Source organism: Camellia sinensis, chromosome 1 (genome assembly GCF_055761805.1).
Source record: "Camellia sinensis isolate YWXY chromosome 1, ASM5576180v1, whole genome shotgun sequence".
NCBI lineage: Eukaryota > Viridiplantae > Streptophyta > Magnoliopsida > Ericales > Theaceae > Camellia > Camellia sinensis.
The window spans coordinates 208,532,363-208,549,875 of NC_138961.1; the positions used below are offsets into that span (position 1 = coordinate 208,532,363).

The following is a 17,513-nucleotide window of genomic DNA, read 5'->3' on the forward strand; positions in this document are numbered from 1 at the left end:
ACCAGGAGAGTGATTATTTGATCATCTTGAAATATTATTCCCCACTATTTATCACTTGGTAGTTGACAAATTATTTTTTAACAATCCAACAAAAAATATTAATTCTTTATTATTTTAACCAACAAATATCAAGTTGAAATACCATATAAATTTGTCCAGAAGTAAAATATAATTTCTCCCACCAAAAGGCACATTATTTTCAACATATTTGCTAAAGGCATTGGCTTTCCTTCAGTCCCAAATCGAATTGGAGAGTACTATTGGGCTTGTAAGAGTCCACCACAAGTCCCGTTTCGATAATTCAAACTGTTCAATGTGTAAAACTTGTCAAGTACTATATGCTTGTAAAAAATTACATTGATTGGATATCGATAACTATCTCATCGGATCAGTTTTCTGTCAACCGTTCATTTTTTCACTGTCCATTTTTTTTATACAAAATTAATTTGATCATGTAACTATCGATATCCGATCAACTTGATTTGTTATAAATATATAGTACTCGATGAGTTATACACATTGAACAGTTTAGATTATCAAAATGGGTCTCGTGGTAGGCCCTCATAGGCCCAACAACACTCTGCAATCCAATCTGGGTATGGAGGAAAGCTAAGCCTTTGCTAAAAGTAAAATTAATGAATAGTGATTAGAAAAATGCTAGCCAAATTATGCATTGAGAAAACCAAACCAACAGTTTGGTCTTTGGTCTAGATCGGACCCATTTGCAATTGTTCCATTTTTTTTTGACTCAATCCTATAACTCAGGCTTATTTTTCAAAGAATGCAGATGCAAATGTTGAAACAGAAGTACCATTTGCAATAGTTTCTTTATAAACAACAATGATTTTTTATTTTATTTTATTTTATTTATTTATTTATTATTTTTTTTTTTTTGAGGATTAGAGATGAGAAGTTCTAGGGTAAACACTCACCTCCTCTAAGGTTTCTGACAATTTTAAAAATCTCTCATATAATTTTAATAATTACAAAAATCTCTCTTATTTTTTCTAACATTGTCAAGATTCCCCACTCTCGTTAATTTAAGTCAAACGGTGTTAACTTGATTGTACAAATAACCATAATACCCTTTACACTTAATACATTTTTATTGTAAAATTATCATTTTATTTCTTACAATTTTTTTTTTTTTTTTTTTTTTTTTTTTTGTATTTCTTGACTTTGTATTTTTTTTCAGTATAAGTTTTTAACTTTTATAAGTTTAACAAAAAAATAAAAAAAATCAACAATTAATGAAATTAAGAAAGAATATCCATATTTTTATTTGAATTAATTTTGAGATTTAATTTAATAAAAATAATTTAAATGAAAAAAAAACAAAAATCGAGATAGTTTATTATTCTCAAATAATTTCTTTATCTTTCATTCCCTATCATCAAATTTTAATTTATTGCAACATGATTAGATATTTTTTCACTTCATATTTATTTAAAAATTTTTATTATTAAGGTGAGAAATATTGACTTATTTTTTTAATGATAATTAAAATTTGAGAATAATATAAGATTGTGAATAGACAAAATGATAATTTTTTTACATTTATATTTAGAGAAAATTAGTCTAAAGTCCCTATCTCATTTTTAATAATGGATAAAGTCTACAATATTATTTTATGATGTCTAAGGTCCTTCAATCATGACCCCATATATCACAAAGAAATTTGACAAAATGTCGAACGAATTGAGCATGAAAGCTTCGGCTTCATCATCATCATCATCATCTCCACCCCCACCTCCACCATCACCATCACCATCACCATCACCATCGCCATCGCCATCGTGGTCTTCATCTTCGTCTTCGATATATTCGTACATAGGAAGCTTCATCAATTTAACCTCCAAGTATGAGATTCGGTACGAGGGCGCTCTTTACAGGGAACCCTTTAGCCTCTCTATCATCTCCAGAGAGCCTAGACCATCACTCGATCTTCCAACGCTCCTCTCTCCTCTCCCGCATCTCTCTCTAAAATCTCAACCAAGGAAAATCATAACTCTGGTGAAGAAGATAGAGATAGAGACAGAGATAGAGAAAGAGATAGATACGAAGCGGTTTCGATCTATTGCTTGTGTCAATGGTATCGGCGGCAATCTCGAAGAGAGTCCAACTTGCGAAGCTCTACTGCTCGACTTTCAGTAATCGTGTCTTTTGCTATAGTCAATTAGAGCTCCTTAAGCGCGTCATCAAGGACTGCGATGAGGCGCTATTGCTCTACCCCAAGCATCTTCAAGCTTACATTCTTAAAGGTTTTTTAGTCATATATTCAACTTTTGTGTTATATGTAGCTATTCAATTTTTTTTATTTTATTCAATTGAATTATTAGTGGTGCCTATAGTGAGTAGAGCAGATTTTATGGGTTAGTCTTTATGAGGCAAGAAACAATTTTTTGGCATCTTGTATGGAGACATCCTATCCTACTAATGCCATTTACGAATTCATTTATGTGAGCATGGCATTATAAACTAGCAAAACTTTAGTTGGGTTATGTCTGGATATAGGTTGTTCTTGGCATTATAAAGTGGCAAAATTAAAACAAATTAAGCACTGAAATGGAATAATCACATCCTAATTGCCCAGCATAAAGTCCAAAGAAAATGTTTTACAGTCCACAAAAAATTGGTCAAATGAAAATGGTAGTTGTTCAATTTTCTCTAGTTTGTTGTTGTCTAAATGTCTTACAGTGCAAAGAAAATTGGTCAAAATTAAAATGGTGGTTGTTCAATTATCTCTAGTTTGTTGTTGTTTAAATATCCAGAGAAAATTGGTCAAAATGAAAATGGTGGTTGTTCAATTTTTTTTTTCTTGATTTGTTGTTGTCTTATAGTCCAGAGAAAATTGGTCAAAATGAAAATGGTGGTTATTCAATTTTCTTTGGTTTGTTGTTGTCTAAATGTCTTACAGTCTAGAGAAAATTGGTCAAAATGAAAATGGTGGTTATTTAATTTTCTCTGATTTGTTGTTGTCTGAATGTCCAGAGAAAATTGATCAAAATGAAAATGGTAGTTGTTCAATTTTCTCTGATTTGTTGTTGTCTGAATGTCCAGAGAAAATTGATCAAAATGAAAATGGTGGTTGTTTAATTTTCTCTGGTTTGTTGTTGTCTTACAATCCAAAGAAAATTGGTCAAAATGAAAAAGATTTAGAAACTGTGTGAATTTTCTCTAGATTTAGCCATTGTGTGAATTTTTTCTGGATTTATCCACTATGTGAATTTTCTTTGAATTTTGGCCATTATGTGAATTTTCTCTCGTTGTTCACTGTGAATTTTTTTTAGAAAACTCAGGGATGTATTGGTTCCTTTTTGATATTTGGTTGCTTCAATTTCTCTATTAATTTGTTTACTTGCTTAGATATTGGAAGGAAAAAAAAATGAAAAATGTGATTTTGAATGGATTTTCTCTGGTTTGATAATGATTAGGTATATATTGATCTTGAGATTCTTTTTTGATCAATTTTCTCTAGTTGAGTCAAAGCACAATTTTCTTTGATTTGATCAAAACACAGAGAAAATAATAAGCAAACCAGAGAATTTGGGAAAATGAGGAATGAAGTTGGACGAGAAGAGAGAACTGCAACTTAACACTATTGTGTGTGTTATTTTCCCTGACATGTTTAATTTTCTTTGCCATGTGTAATTTCTATGGTATGTTTAATTTTCTCTATGATGTTCATTTTTCTCTACATTTCTCTTATTTGACGAGGAAACTCTCATTTGGTCTATTTGTATGTGTAAAATTTGATGCGTACACTAGAAGCAAGATCGCTTCGATCGACATTGGTGCACCTGTTGCTCGAATGTCTTATAGTCCTGAGAAAATTGGTCAAAATGGTGGTTGTTCAATTTTCTCTGGTTTGTTGTTGTCTAAATGGCTTATAGTTTGGTTTGATAAAAAACAATTATGAGCAAACCAGAGAAAATTGGTCAAAAACACAGAAATTCTTTAGGAAGTCCAGAGAAATTCTGGAGAAAAAATCTCTGGGAGGTCTAGAAATGCTCTGGGAAGTGCAGAGAATTTCTCTAGAGGGAAAATCTTTAGAAAGCCCTGAGAAATTCTCTAGGTCGAATCTTCTCTAGATCGATGTTGAGGGACCTTAGACATTAAGAAAATATTAGGTGTCCTTTATGGTAGAAAATCTTAATATTAGGGACCTTAAAACAAATCCCCGTATATTTATGAGGTAACATTTGGTAATTTTTTTAAGTCAATTTTTTTTTTTCTATTATAAATATGAAATGTTATTATGTTTACTTTTCTTAAAAAAAATTTAATACACAAATATGTTTACAAAACAAAAGAAAAATTCATGTTTCATAAGTCGCTATGGTATTGGTTGATGCTAGATAACGTTGACGAAAGAGAACAAATGATGAAAAAAATTGAGAAAAAAACATAGAGAAGAGATTAACTAATAATAATAATAAATTATATGGTGTTGCTATTTGCTGCAGTGATACTATGAAAAAATGAATGAGAAAATAAATAAAAAGAAAAATGAAAGAAATAAAATAAAGAAAATGGAAAGAACGATAATTTCTCCAAATATGTATTTTTCATATGGGAAAAAAAAATTCAAATACCTATATATATTTTTAAATTTTTATTCAAACTGTAATTTCTCAAAATATTTATTTATAAAATTGGTGGTCTTTTTAAAAAATAATACATCTTTTATACTTTGTTTCGTAATTTTCAAATAAATAATTGTATTTAATCTAGTAAAAGGTTTAATGGTGATCAATTTATTAGTTTTTTTTTTTTTTTAGATAAGGAAATGCTTGGTTATTCTATTATATATATGCTTGTCTTTATTATTTTTATATAAAATCTCATGAGAGGTGAGTGAAATTTACTATTTGAATATAAGGGTAATTTTGAAATTTTTTATTCATAGTACATGACATCAATATGACATCATCATAGTGTTACATAAATTAACCGAAGATTAAAGGTGAGAAAATTTTAATAATAATTTCAAAAGTAAGGAAAATTTCTATAATTATTGACATTATAGGAAAGATTCATATAATTATCAGAAACCTCATGGGAGGTAAGTGTAATTTACCCAAAGTTCTGATGAGGAAACTTTTTTTGATCCAACTTTTGCTAGTACGCTACAATTCTTCTAAGTACAACCCTATAAAATATAGATAATAATTGTTCTAAGAGTATCTCCAACGGTTCAACATTTTTTTCATCAAATCTGAGTAAAAAATGGACGATTTCCTCAATTTGATATGAGTTCTTCTAACAGATGCACTGTAGTTTGCATCAAAAGCCAGGGACATCCGGCAGGACGACCGACTGGTCGACCGGCCGGTTGACCGGACAAGCACTGAATTTTTTTTTGCCCCCTCTCTCTCTTTGGTTTCTTCTTCTTCTTTGATTCTCTTTGCAATTCCTTTCTTTGCTTTCATTCTACGTTGTTCTTCTATTTCACTCTTACCTATTAACCCACTCTTGGGTAATGGATCCGAATCTTCATCGACATCCGAATCTTCATCGATATTCAAGTACGTCTTCTAACATTCTCTTTCTAACTCGTCTCTGTCTCTCTCTGTCTCTCTCTATGTTTCAATTTCAGTGCTCATTTGGTTTAGATTTGTTAGTTTCTTGGTGAATCTGAATCAGGTATTGTAGATATCCCATTTTTTATTGTCCTCAAGACTTGGACGTCATCTTTTGAACACCCGATGATTGTGCATGCTCGTGTTCGTTTTGAGTCTCTGAAGGTCTCGGCTGAGCACCTTTCCTTGAAGCCTTTCAACTTGTCTGTTTTGTGCTTGGTTGTGAACCAAGAACTTGTTGCTTTGAATCTGGAGGAGAGGGTGGCTTGTCGGCCATCCCCAGTGTCCATCGGCCATGGCTTGTGCCTGCCAGTCATCAGTGGTGGCCGATCAGCCACACTAATGGCCGATCGACTACATGTGTGGCCGGTCGGCCACTAATGATAGCCGACGACCATTTTTCTCCTTTTTCAGATATTTTATGTGCCAGCTGTGCTAGCTGTTGATCACTGAGTGCATGCTCCATACACGTGTATGGAGGGATGAAGCCAAGCTTTTGGATTGTTTTTCTAAATAAGGGGAGGTCTCTCCCCCATTTTGGAGGTTCAGAAAATTTATTAGCAAAATTTCACTCTCTCTCTCTCTCTAGAATCCTTTCTCTCTTCCTATTTAGTGCTTGAAAGTGAGTTTTCTCTACATATTTGCACTAGCACCCTTAGCCAAACGCCTTGACCTTGGAGTTGAGGTTCCTTAAAGCTTAGTTTTGGCTCAGATTTGCTCCTGTTTTTGTTATTATGCTACAAGGGTAAGGACTTGTCCCTTTTAAGCTTTGCTTTAGTTACTTATTTGACCACCTTTGCATATTACTTTGAGGCTGGGTTTAACCTTTAAAAAACTCTGTTTTTAATGTTTCAAAATGATGGTTTGAGTCTTGTTTAGTTAGGGGGTGGTTTTCTCCCTTTGCTTTTTGGCTTGCAAAGCCTTTTGAGCCATCTTTCAAAGCTTTTGAAACCCCATTTTCTTGCCCTTTTAACCACTGAATTCCAGGGAAATTTCAGTGGTAAAAAGTTGGTTTTGAGGTCCAAAATAGGAGGGGGTGGCCTCCCCTCCTTGTGTCTTGTTTGCATGTGTAGATGGCGTAGCATGTGAGTATGTTTTTTTACTCCTTTGTGACTTAATCTCAACTTGTTTTTGCTACTGATTTTGTCACGCCCTAGACTTGCCCCTAAAAGTTTGGGCATGACCTAAACAGAAAAGGACACTTAACCTGGTTCCATAGAGGGGCCTGCCCGGAAGCTGTAAAACATAATTGATAAAAACCAGAAAATATGACATCCATTGAGCTACTAAGTCATGCCAGGATCATAAACATTTCATAGGACAAGTACATCAAAAGCCAAAATACATTTAAGAGTTAGTTATTTACAGGCATATACAAAACCAACCCCGAGGTGGGGTATATAACAAAATCATTAAGTACATAATAACTTAAGCCAATAGCAAAAGTGTGAGCCATCATCTAACAACTCCACAAAAGTAGGGTCCCGACCCCAAGCTTGGCTGTGCCTAGGCTGACAAAAGTATGACGATGCCGAGCTAAGATCGACCTCCTAGTTGATTACCTACAGAAACAGACATAACATAGGGTGAGCCAAGCTCAGTGAACAATAGTACTAGTATGCTTGTAAACATATTTAATGCTGAAATCATGTGATTAGTCTGTCTCTGTACGGCTTGTTGGGACAACATAATCGGTTTATAATTGTCATAATGTGGCCCCTGGCCTAAGAACTTCACACATTCAAAAAAGAGTCCTTGGGTTCATAATTTACAATTCATCACATAGACCTTTGGTTCTTTTTGATTCACAAGCTTACAATAGTATAAGTTCATATTTCACACATAGGCCCTTGGCCTCATAATTTCATCATTCACAAACGGCCCATGGCCACATTGGTTCACAATTCACAAATGACCCTTGGTCACATAGTTTCACATTAGGCTCGTAGTCACATTGACTCACAAATGGCTCTAAGCCACATTGATTCATAAATGGCTCCAAACCACATTGATTCATAAATGGCTCTAAGCCACATTGGTTCACAAATGGCTCTAAGCCACATTGGTTCACAAATGGCTCTAAGCCACATTGATTCACAAATTCACAATTGCCTTGATACATTCCATTAGTCACAAGCTTCCACATAAGATGTGTACAACTTCACAACCCTTTTCAATGTTTCCACAATTTCGTATTGAATCACTTATAACAAATATATCATTTCATACCAACATAAGTTTGATAGTGATGTTCGTAACGTCAAGATATAACGTCAATACATAATATGACAAAAATTTCAACAAGGGTCACAACGTCAATAAACATAAATACTGAGTAGAGATACATTGAAGTACTATCACTCACTGTGTTGTGTCGGTGCACTTCCTTTTGAGGCGTTTCCTACACACATGAAAAATCACATTAGTCCCTTTTATCCTTGTTAAATCAACATTCGGTTCACTTACTTTGATTGAATTAACGAACATTCAAACAATATAAATTGCAGGTTTTGACAACATTAGAGGACCCAACACGCAAAACGGAGCATCCCAACTTTTCTGGCTTGAGCCGCACGTGCGGCTAGGATCTCCCGCACGTGCGGCACACCTCCCGCACGTGCGGCATTGAGGCCTCGCACGTGCTTTTTTTTGCAGTGTTGAAGTCCAAAATTTGCCATTTTCCCGCACGTGCGGTAGTGACTCCCGCACGTGCGGCTGAGGTTCCCGCGCGTGCGGCCCTAGGCCCCGCACGTGCGGCGATTCTGTACCAAAAGTTCGAAAATTCTGCACAATTTCTTCCTCTTGTAGACATGTTTAGGGCCTCAAAAATCTAGCTTTAAATTACTAATATATAAGCTCAAAGCATATGAATACATGTGAATAAGGATCAAATTACATATTTTATTTGGGTAAAAATTAAATCATGAATCCACAACTTAAATTCACTCAAATTCACAAGATTCCTACTTGTTCTTACATCTCAACTCATAAACATAAAATCATGCCACATACTTGAATTCAAACAAGCCAATTGAAGAAATAGAGTAAGGCCTCTCATAGGTACTTCAAATTGAGTTAAAACATGCAAAGTAAGGTCATTTTGCTAATTTACTTCTCATACTCATAACACCACAATTCCAACTCTTAGGAACAAGATTATAGAAACATCTTCACATAAATTATGACAAGAAGGGTTGTGGATGGAAATTAGACAAACATTTACATACCTTAAGCCCAAATCTCAACCTTCTTGAGGACCTTCTTTCTCTATCCCTTCACTTCTCAAGTCTAGAGTTATGAGTTCCTTGGTTTGTCAAATGACCAAGATCACATATATATATATATATATTTCCATAAGGAGAGAATAAGATGAAAATCTATCGTTTACACATCCGAAAATTGAAATTTCACAGAAGTGCTTAATATTACCTAAAAATTATGCTGGTTCCAAATATATGATCAATTTTGACTTATTAAGCCGCTAAGGCCCTCAATTTCTACTTTATCGTTCTAGTAGTAACAGATACATTTCTTTCCCAACAGATACAATTCATTCCACAAGGCATTACAACATAGTTACTTGAACTTATTTTCTTGTACAGTTCCATCTTAGGCATTTAACAGCACAGAATAAAGGACTAACATATATCACAAGCACATATGAGGGTCGGGTTGTTACACTCTCCCCCCCTAAAAAAAAGTTTGGTCCCTCAAACTTGCTTTTACCTCAAAACGGAAACAGGTATGGATATTGCTGCTGCATATCCTCCTCTTTTTCCCAAGTAGCTTCAGTGCCATATTGTTCTTGCCATTCTACCTTTACCATTGGAATTTCCCGATTGCGTAATTGCTTCACTTGTCGCTCCAAAATTCGAAGTGGTCTTTCTTCGTAGCTTAACTTATCATCTAGCACAAGTTGATGATAGTCTATAATATGAGATGGATCTGATAGGTATCCTCGAAGCATGGAAACATGGAACACATTATGTATTTGACTCATACTCGGCGGAAGAGCCACTCGGTAAGCTACCAAACCCACTCTTTCTAGAATTTGGAAAGGGCCAACATACCGGGGCGTTAATTTACCCTTTTTCCCAAATCTCGGATGTCCCTTTAACGGGGTGACTTTCACGAACACATAATTACCCACTTCAAATTCCAAATCCCTTCGTCTGTTATCTGCATAGCTCTTCTGTATGCTTTGTGCCGTTTTTAACCTCTCTCGGATAATTTTAACCTTTTCAGTTGTTAATTGCACAATTTCAGGACCCAACAATGCCCTATCCCCGACTTTAGCCCAACATACAGGGGAACGACACGGTCTTCCATACAGAGCTTCATAAGGTGCCATCTCAATGCTCGAATGGTAACTGTTATTGTAGGCGAACTCTATCAACGGTAAATGGGTTTCCCAGCTTTCTTGAAAATCCAATACACACAATCGGAGCATATCTTCTAAAGTTTGTATGGTTCTCTCGGATTGACCATCAGTTTGAGGGTGAAAAGCGGTGCTGAACGTAAGTTTGGTACCCATAGCCTCCTGTAAACTTTGCCAAAATCTTGAAACAAATTTGGGGTCCCTATCTGACACAATTGTCACTGGAACACCATGAAGCCTTACAATTTCATTTATATACAGTATGGCCAGCTTATCCGCATTATATTGAGTCTTCACAGGCAAGAAGTGAGCAGACTTGGTTAATCGGTCCACAATGACCCAAATCGAATTCATACTTCGAGGAGTCCTCGGTAACCCCACAACGAAATCCATGGTCAAATGCTCCCATTTCCATTCCGGGATTGGAAGGGGTTGTAATAATCCTGCTAGTCTTTGATGTTCCGCTTTGACTTGTTGACATTGTAGACACTTAGAAACAAATTCCGCGATCTCCTTTTTCATATTTGGCCACCAAAAATTTTGTTTTAAGTCTCGGTACATTTTAGTACTTCCCGGGTGTATTGATAATCTCGAGGCATGTGCTTCTCCTAGCAATTTCCGTTTAAGCTCCAACACATTGGGGACACATATTCGACCTTGAAACTTTAATACCGAATCTACGTAACTGAATCCCGATTTTGGTTTTGCCTCTAACTCTTCATAGATTTTCCTTAAAGTCTCATCTTCTAGTTGATGTAACTTAATCTCTTCCAGCAAGGTGGGTTGAGCTCTTACTGCTGCTAGTATGGCCTCCTGTTCACGTACTACTAGGTCCATATTCATTTTATCCAGTTCGATCCTCAACTCCTTTCTTTCTATCAACAGATTTGCCAAATCTCCCATATTCTTCCGACTAAGTGCATTTGCCACCATGTTAGCTTTACCAGGATGATATTGGATCTGCAAGTCATAATCCTTAATCAACTCAAGCCACCGCCGTTGTCGCATGTTCAACTCTTTCTGGGTAAACAGGTACTTGAGGCTTTTATGATCAGTGTAAACTTCGCAGGTTGTACCATAAAGATAGTGCCGCCATATTTTTAAAGCAAAAACTACTGCCGCTAATTCGAGATCGTGTGTGGGATAATTCTTCTCGTGGGGTTTCAGTTGCCGAGAAGCATAGGCAATAACCCTTCCATTTTGCATTAGCACACAACCAAGCCTCTTGTGCGAAGCATCACTGTAAATTACGAATCCTTCGGTACCAGATGGCAAAGCCAGAACTGGTGCTGTCGTTAATCTTGTTTTTAATTCTTGGAAAGCGGATTCCCGTTCCTCTGACCATTCGAATGCAACTCCTTTTCGTGTCAGTTGGGTAAGTGGCACAACGATTTTGGAGAAATTTTGAACAAACCTCCTGTAATATCCAGCTAATCCCATGAAACTTCGTATCTCAGTTACATTAGTGGGAGTTGGCCAATTCACAATTGCTTCAACTTTGTGTGGATCAACAGAGACTCCTTCCTTTGTCACCACATGCCCTAAAAATGCCACTTCTTGTAGCCAGAATTCACATTTCTTTAACTTTGCATACAGTTTCTTCTCCCGGAGTATTTGAAGAATTAGGCGAAGATGATTCTCATGAGCGTCTGCACTCTTCGAGTATATAAGGATGTCATCAATAAAAACCACCACAAATTCGTCTAGATAGGGCTTGAAGACGCGATTCATTAGATCCATAAATGCTGCTGGTGCGTTTGTAACCCCGAAGGGCATAACCAAAAATTCATAATGGCCGTACCGGGTTCGGAAAGCTGTCTTCTCCACATCATCGGCTTTAACTTTCAATTGATGGTAGCCAGACCGTAAATCAATTTTTGAGAAAACTTGTGCCCTTTGTAACTGATCAAATAAGTCATCTATCCGTGGTAAGGGGTACTTATTTTTAATTGTCACCTTATTCAGTTCCCTATAGTCGATACATAACTGAAGTGTTCCGTCCTTCTTTTTCACAAACAATACTGGCGCACCCCAAGGAGATACACTCGGGCGGATAAATCCCTTATCAAGCAGATCCTGTAATTGAATCTTCAACTCTTTCATTTCAGCTGGTGACATCCTATAGGGTGTCTTCGAAATGGGTTGGGTTCCAGGCGCCACTTCAATTATAAACTCGATTTCTCGGTCTATTAGTTGGCCCGGCAATTCTTCGGGAAAAACATCCGGAAATTCACAGACCACTGGGATCACATCAATATTCCCATTCATCCCTTGCCCTTCTAAAACGCTACATAGATACCCCTGACAGCCTTTTCGTATTAAGTTACAAGCCTTCACGGCAGATATCAGATAAGGAGGCGAAATCACTTCCTGCCCTTGAACCATAGACTCTGATTGCCCCGGAGGATAGAAATTAATTTGCTTAGTCACACAGTTTATAGTTGCACCATAAGCACTTAGCCAATCCATCCCCAAAATAACATCAAAATAGGTCATATCGAGAGGCACTAAATTAGCATACACCCGAATATCCCCAAGTTGAAGTTCACAAGCTAGGTATATAGTAGCACAAATCATAGACTCTCCCAAGGGGGAGGACACACACAACATGCAAGATAAGTTTTCTTCAATTTTATCTAAATTAGGAGCGAAGAATTTCGACACAAAAGAGTGAGTGGAGCCAGAATCAAACAATACATGCGCAGATTGACCACAAATAGTAAATGTACCTGACACCACTGTTGCTGTATTTTGTACATCACCTGGAATCAGAGCGAACACCCTACCTTGTCTTGCAGTGTCTTTGTTATTACTCGGTTTGGCAGCCGCCTTCGCATTGGGGGTTAGTGTAGACCCCGCGGAACTTGTAGCGGGTCTATTGCCTTTTTGTTGAACCAATTGTGGGCAATCCCTTACCAAATGTCCCGTTTTTCCACATTTAAAACATGCTCCAGTCTTCCAGTGACAAGTTCCTCGATGTTGCCTTCCACAATCTGGACACACCGGAGTGGAATTTTGAGTAGAAGTAGTGGTGCTGAAGTTCCCTAAATTGTGCTTCTTAGCGGGTGGAGTAACGGATCTCTTTGACCATTGGTTGTTTTGTCTTTTCCCTTTCCACTCGGAAATCCGACTCTGGGCCGCAAGGTTTCCTTCTGCGATAACAGCCCTTTCTAGCACCTCAACATATGTGGGTAATTTTAGCATATTGACCCGGTCTAAAATAGCACCCCGCAATCCCCCTTCAAATTTCCGTGCCTTCTTATAGTCTGTATCAACCATATGAGGTGCAAACCGAGCTAATTCAGCAAATTGGGCCTCATATTCTGCAACAGTCTTATTTCCTTGTCTAAGAGTCTCAAATTCCGTCACCTTCTTATCTCGCATGCTTTGAGGAAAATACTTATCATAGAACAGCTCCAGAAATCTACCCCATGTTAAGTCCCGATGCACTGTTCTTGTAAGCATCCACCATCTTCGCGCCTCATCTTCAAGAGTAAAGGCGGCAAGTTGCACTTTCTGGGCTTCAGTACATGGAAATACTTCGAACAATTTCTCTATTCCCAGCACCCATGCTTCAGCTTTCATAGGTTCTATTCCCCCCTTAAATGACGGTGGTTTCATCTTCTTAAACTCCTTTGTGAGTGTGATGGTTCGGTCCTCAACATGAACATCTTGTACTGCAGGTGGAGGTACTGGTGGTGGTGGCGGTTGTTGCTGTTGTTGCCTTAGGGTCTCTGCCATGTCCATAATCATTCTTTCCATTCGGTCCAACCGTGTCGAGGTAGCCTCGTCCGAATCTTCCACACTTGTTCTCACCATAACCTACATAACATTCAATTATATCCGGCAAACAAAGTTCAAATTGTTAGCGTTAGCAGAGTACATTCTACGTTGCCATCGATCTTTCATACGTTTTTAGGATGCCATGCATGATGCTTAAGTCTTTTCTAGACATCCTAAGGCTCAATGGATCTGTGTGTGGGATAGCAACTCGTGCTCTGATACCACTTGTCACGCCCTAGACTTGCCCCTAAAAGTTTGGGCATGACCTAAACAGAAAAGGACACTTAACCTGGTTCCATAGAGGGGCCTGCCCGGAAGCTGTAAAACATAATTGATAAAAACCAGAAAATATGACATCCATTGAGCTACTAAGTCATGCCAGGATCATAAACATTTCATAGGACAAGTACATCAAAAGCCAAAATACATTTAAGAGTTAGTTATTTACAGGCATATACAAAACCAACCCCGAGGTGGGGTATATAACAAAATCATTAAGTACATAATAACTTAAGCCAATAGCAAAAGTGTGAGCCATCATCTAACAACTCCACAAAAGTAGGGTCCCGACCCCAAGCTTGGCTGTGCCTAGGCTGACAAAAGTATGACGATGCCGAGCTAAGATCGACCTCCTGGTTGATTACCTACAGAAACAGACATAACATAGGGTGAGCCAAGCTCAGTGAACAATAGTACTAGTATGCTTGTAAACATATTTAATGCTGAAATCATGTGATTAGTCTGTCTCTGTACGGCTTGTTGGGACAACATAATCGGTTTATAATTGTCATAATGTGGCCCCTGGCCTAAGAACTTCACACATTCAGAAAAGAGTCCTTGGGTTCATAATTTACAATTCATCACATAGACCTTTGGTTCTTTTTGATTCACAAGCTTACAATAGTATAAGTTCATATTTCACACATCGGCCCTTGGCCTCATAATTTCATCATTCACAAACGGCCCTTGGCCACATTGGTTCACAATTCACAAATGACCCTTGGTCACATAGTTTCACATTAGGCTCGTAGTCACATTGACTCACAAATGGCTCTAAGCCACATTGATTCATAAATGGCTCTAAGCCACATTGGTTCACAAATGGCTCTAAGCCACATTGGTTCACAAATGGCTCTAAGCCACATTGATTCACAAATTCACAATTGCCTTGATACATTCCATTAGTCACAAGCTTCCACATAAGATGTGTACAACTTCACAACCCTTTTCAATGTTTCCACAATTTCGTATTGAATCACTTATAACAAATATATCATTTCATACCAACACAAGTTTGATAGTGATGTTCGTAACGTCAAGATATAACGTCAATACATAATATGACAAAACTTTCAACAAGGGTCACAACGTCAATAAACATAAATACTGAGTAGAGATACATTGAAGTACTATCACTCACTGTGTTGTGTCGGTGCACTTCCTTTTGAGGCGTTTCCTACACACATGAAAAATCACATTAGTCCCTTTTATCCTTGTTAAATCAACATTCGGTTCACTTACTTTGATTGAATTAACGAACATTCAAACAATATAAATTGCAGGTTTTGACAACATTAGAGGACCCAACACGCAAAACGGAGCATCCCAACTTTTCTGGCTTGAGCCGCACGTGCGGCACACCTCCCGCACGTGCGGCATTGAGGCCCCGCACGTGCTTTTTTTTGCAGTGTTGAAGTCCAAAATTTGCCATTTTCCCCCCACGCGCGGCAGTGACTCCCGCACGTGCGGCTGAGGTTCCCGCGCGTGTGGCCCTAGGCCCCGCACGTGCGGCGATTCTGTACCAAAAGTCTGAAAATTCTGCACAATTTCTTCCTCTTGTAGACATGTTTAGGGCCTCAAAAATCTAGCTTTAAATTACTAATATATAAGCTCAAAGCATATGAATACATGTGAATAAGGATCAAATTACATATTTCATTTGGGTAAAAATTAAATCATGAATCCACAACTTAAATTCAGTCCAATTCACAAGATTCCTACTTGTTCTTACATCTCAACTCATAAACATAAAATCATGCCACATACTTGAATTCAAACAAGCCAATTGAAGAAATAGAGTAAGGCCTCTCATAGGTACTTCAAATTGAGTTAAAACATGCAAAGTAAGGTCATTTTGCTAATTTACTTCTCATACTCATAACACCACAATTCCAACTCTTAGGAACAAGATTATAGAAACATCTTCACATAAATTATGACAAGAAGGGTTGTGGATGGAAATTAGACAAACATTTACGTACCTTAAGCCCAAATCTCAACCTTCTTGAGGACCTTCTTTCTCTATCCCTTCACTTCTCAAGTCTAGAGTTATGAGTTCCTTGGTTTGTCAAATGACCAAGATCACATATATATATATATATATATTTCCATAAGGAGAGAATAAGACGAAAATCTATCGTTTACACATCCGAAAATTGAAATTTCACAGAAGTGCTTAATATTACCTAAAAATTATGCTGGTTCCAAATATATGATCAATTTTGACTTATTAAGCCGCTAAGGCCCTCAATTTCTACTTTATCGTTCTAGTAGTAACAGATACATTTCTTTCCCAACAGATACAATTCATTTCACAAGGCATTACAACATAGTTACTTGAACTTATTTTGTTGTACAGTTCCATCTTAGGCATTTAACAGCACAGAATAAAGGACTAACATATATCACAAGCACATATGAGGGTCGGGTTGTTACAGATTTAGCATGTTTTAGCTCTGTTTTGAGCCTTCTTGGTCATATGAGTCTTCCCTTGTATGGTTGTAATGTAAAAAGCCTTTACTAGCTTTGTGTTTTAAGGCCTCTAACATGCTTTGCTTGAGATGATTGCATGATATAGCATCATTTAGCATGTGATTTCAGTGCATATATCTCTGTTACACTCTCATATATTCCACTCTTTCATTGATTTTGAGTGTTGTGCTTTGAGCCTTGTTTGTGAGCCAATGCATGAGCATATTTTCTTGTTTTCCATGCTTCAATTCCAGCATGTTTTAGCCATTGATTTGGCATGTTTAAGCTCTGTCCAGAGCTGGTTTGATCATTTGAGCTTGATATTGCATGCCTCTAGTGTAGTGCTCTTCACCAGCTTTAATGTTTTTGGCTTTTAAACATGTTGTGCATGTGTTGCTTGCATGTTGTAGCACTATTTTCCATGCCATATCAGCACTGAAAAGTCTGCAACCTCCCTCATTTCTTCATTTTTCCATTTGTTTTGAGGGTTGGTTAACCTTGTGTTATGTTTAAGCTTGAGATAGAACTTGTGCTCAATGGCTTTAACCCCATTTTTTTTTTTTTTTAGGGTTCCTTCTAACTAAAGGCATGATCTCTCTCATGTCTTAAACCATCCTTTGGTTGACCCCTCTCTCATTAGAGGACTTTCACATTGGACTTAATCGGTTAAAGGCTTAATCGGTAAATGTAAAATGTGTAAATAAAATGAGCAAAGTAAAACATGAACAAGATAAGCATTTGTGTTGCATTGCATATGTTTGGATCGGACGTTAATCCAAACACAAGAAATGTGGAACGTTCATACTCAAAGTGATGAAACGTGTCACATTTCTTGGTTGCTATCACCCTTGATCATGCATGATAGAGTGGTGGCACTTAGAGTCTTATTTGTGCATTCATTGACTTTGTACAAGCTTGACTGTTTGGCCATCATGCATTGAAAATGCTTGGTTGGTGGCTTGAGAGCCAAGTGCCATACTCTTTTGAGCTTGAGACATGATAAGGAGGGTGGCAGTACA

General features: G+C 37.2%; 1 protein-coding gene across 1 annotated transcript; it reads right to left on the reverse strand.

Moving 5' to 3' along the window:
• Positions 1-9,309: 9,309 nt before the first annotated feature.
• Positions 9,310-13,701, reverse strand: LOC145822372 (uncharacterized). Its single transcript, XM_082919220.1, has 3 exons — positions 11,943-13,701; positions 10,530-11,801; positions 9,310-9,917 (listed from the first exon to the last, which is right to left on the reverse strand). Exons 1-3 carry the CDS (start codon positions 13,699-13,701, stop codon positions 9,310-9,312), a joined length of 3,639 nt encoding a protein of 1,212 aa, XP_082775346.1.
• Between the last annotated feature and the right edge of the window lie 3,812 nt (positions 13,702-17,513).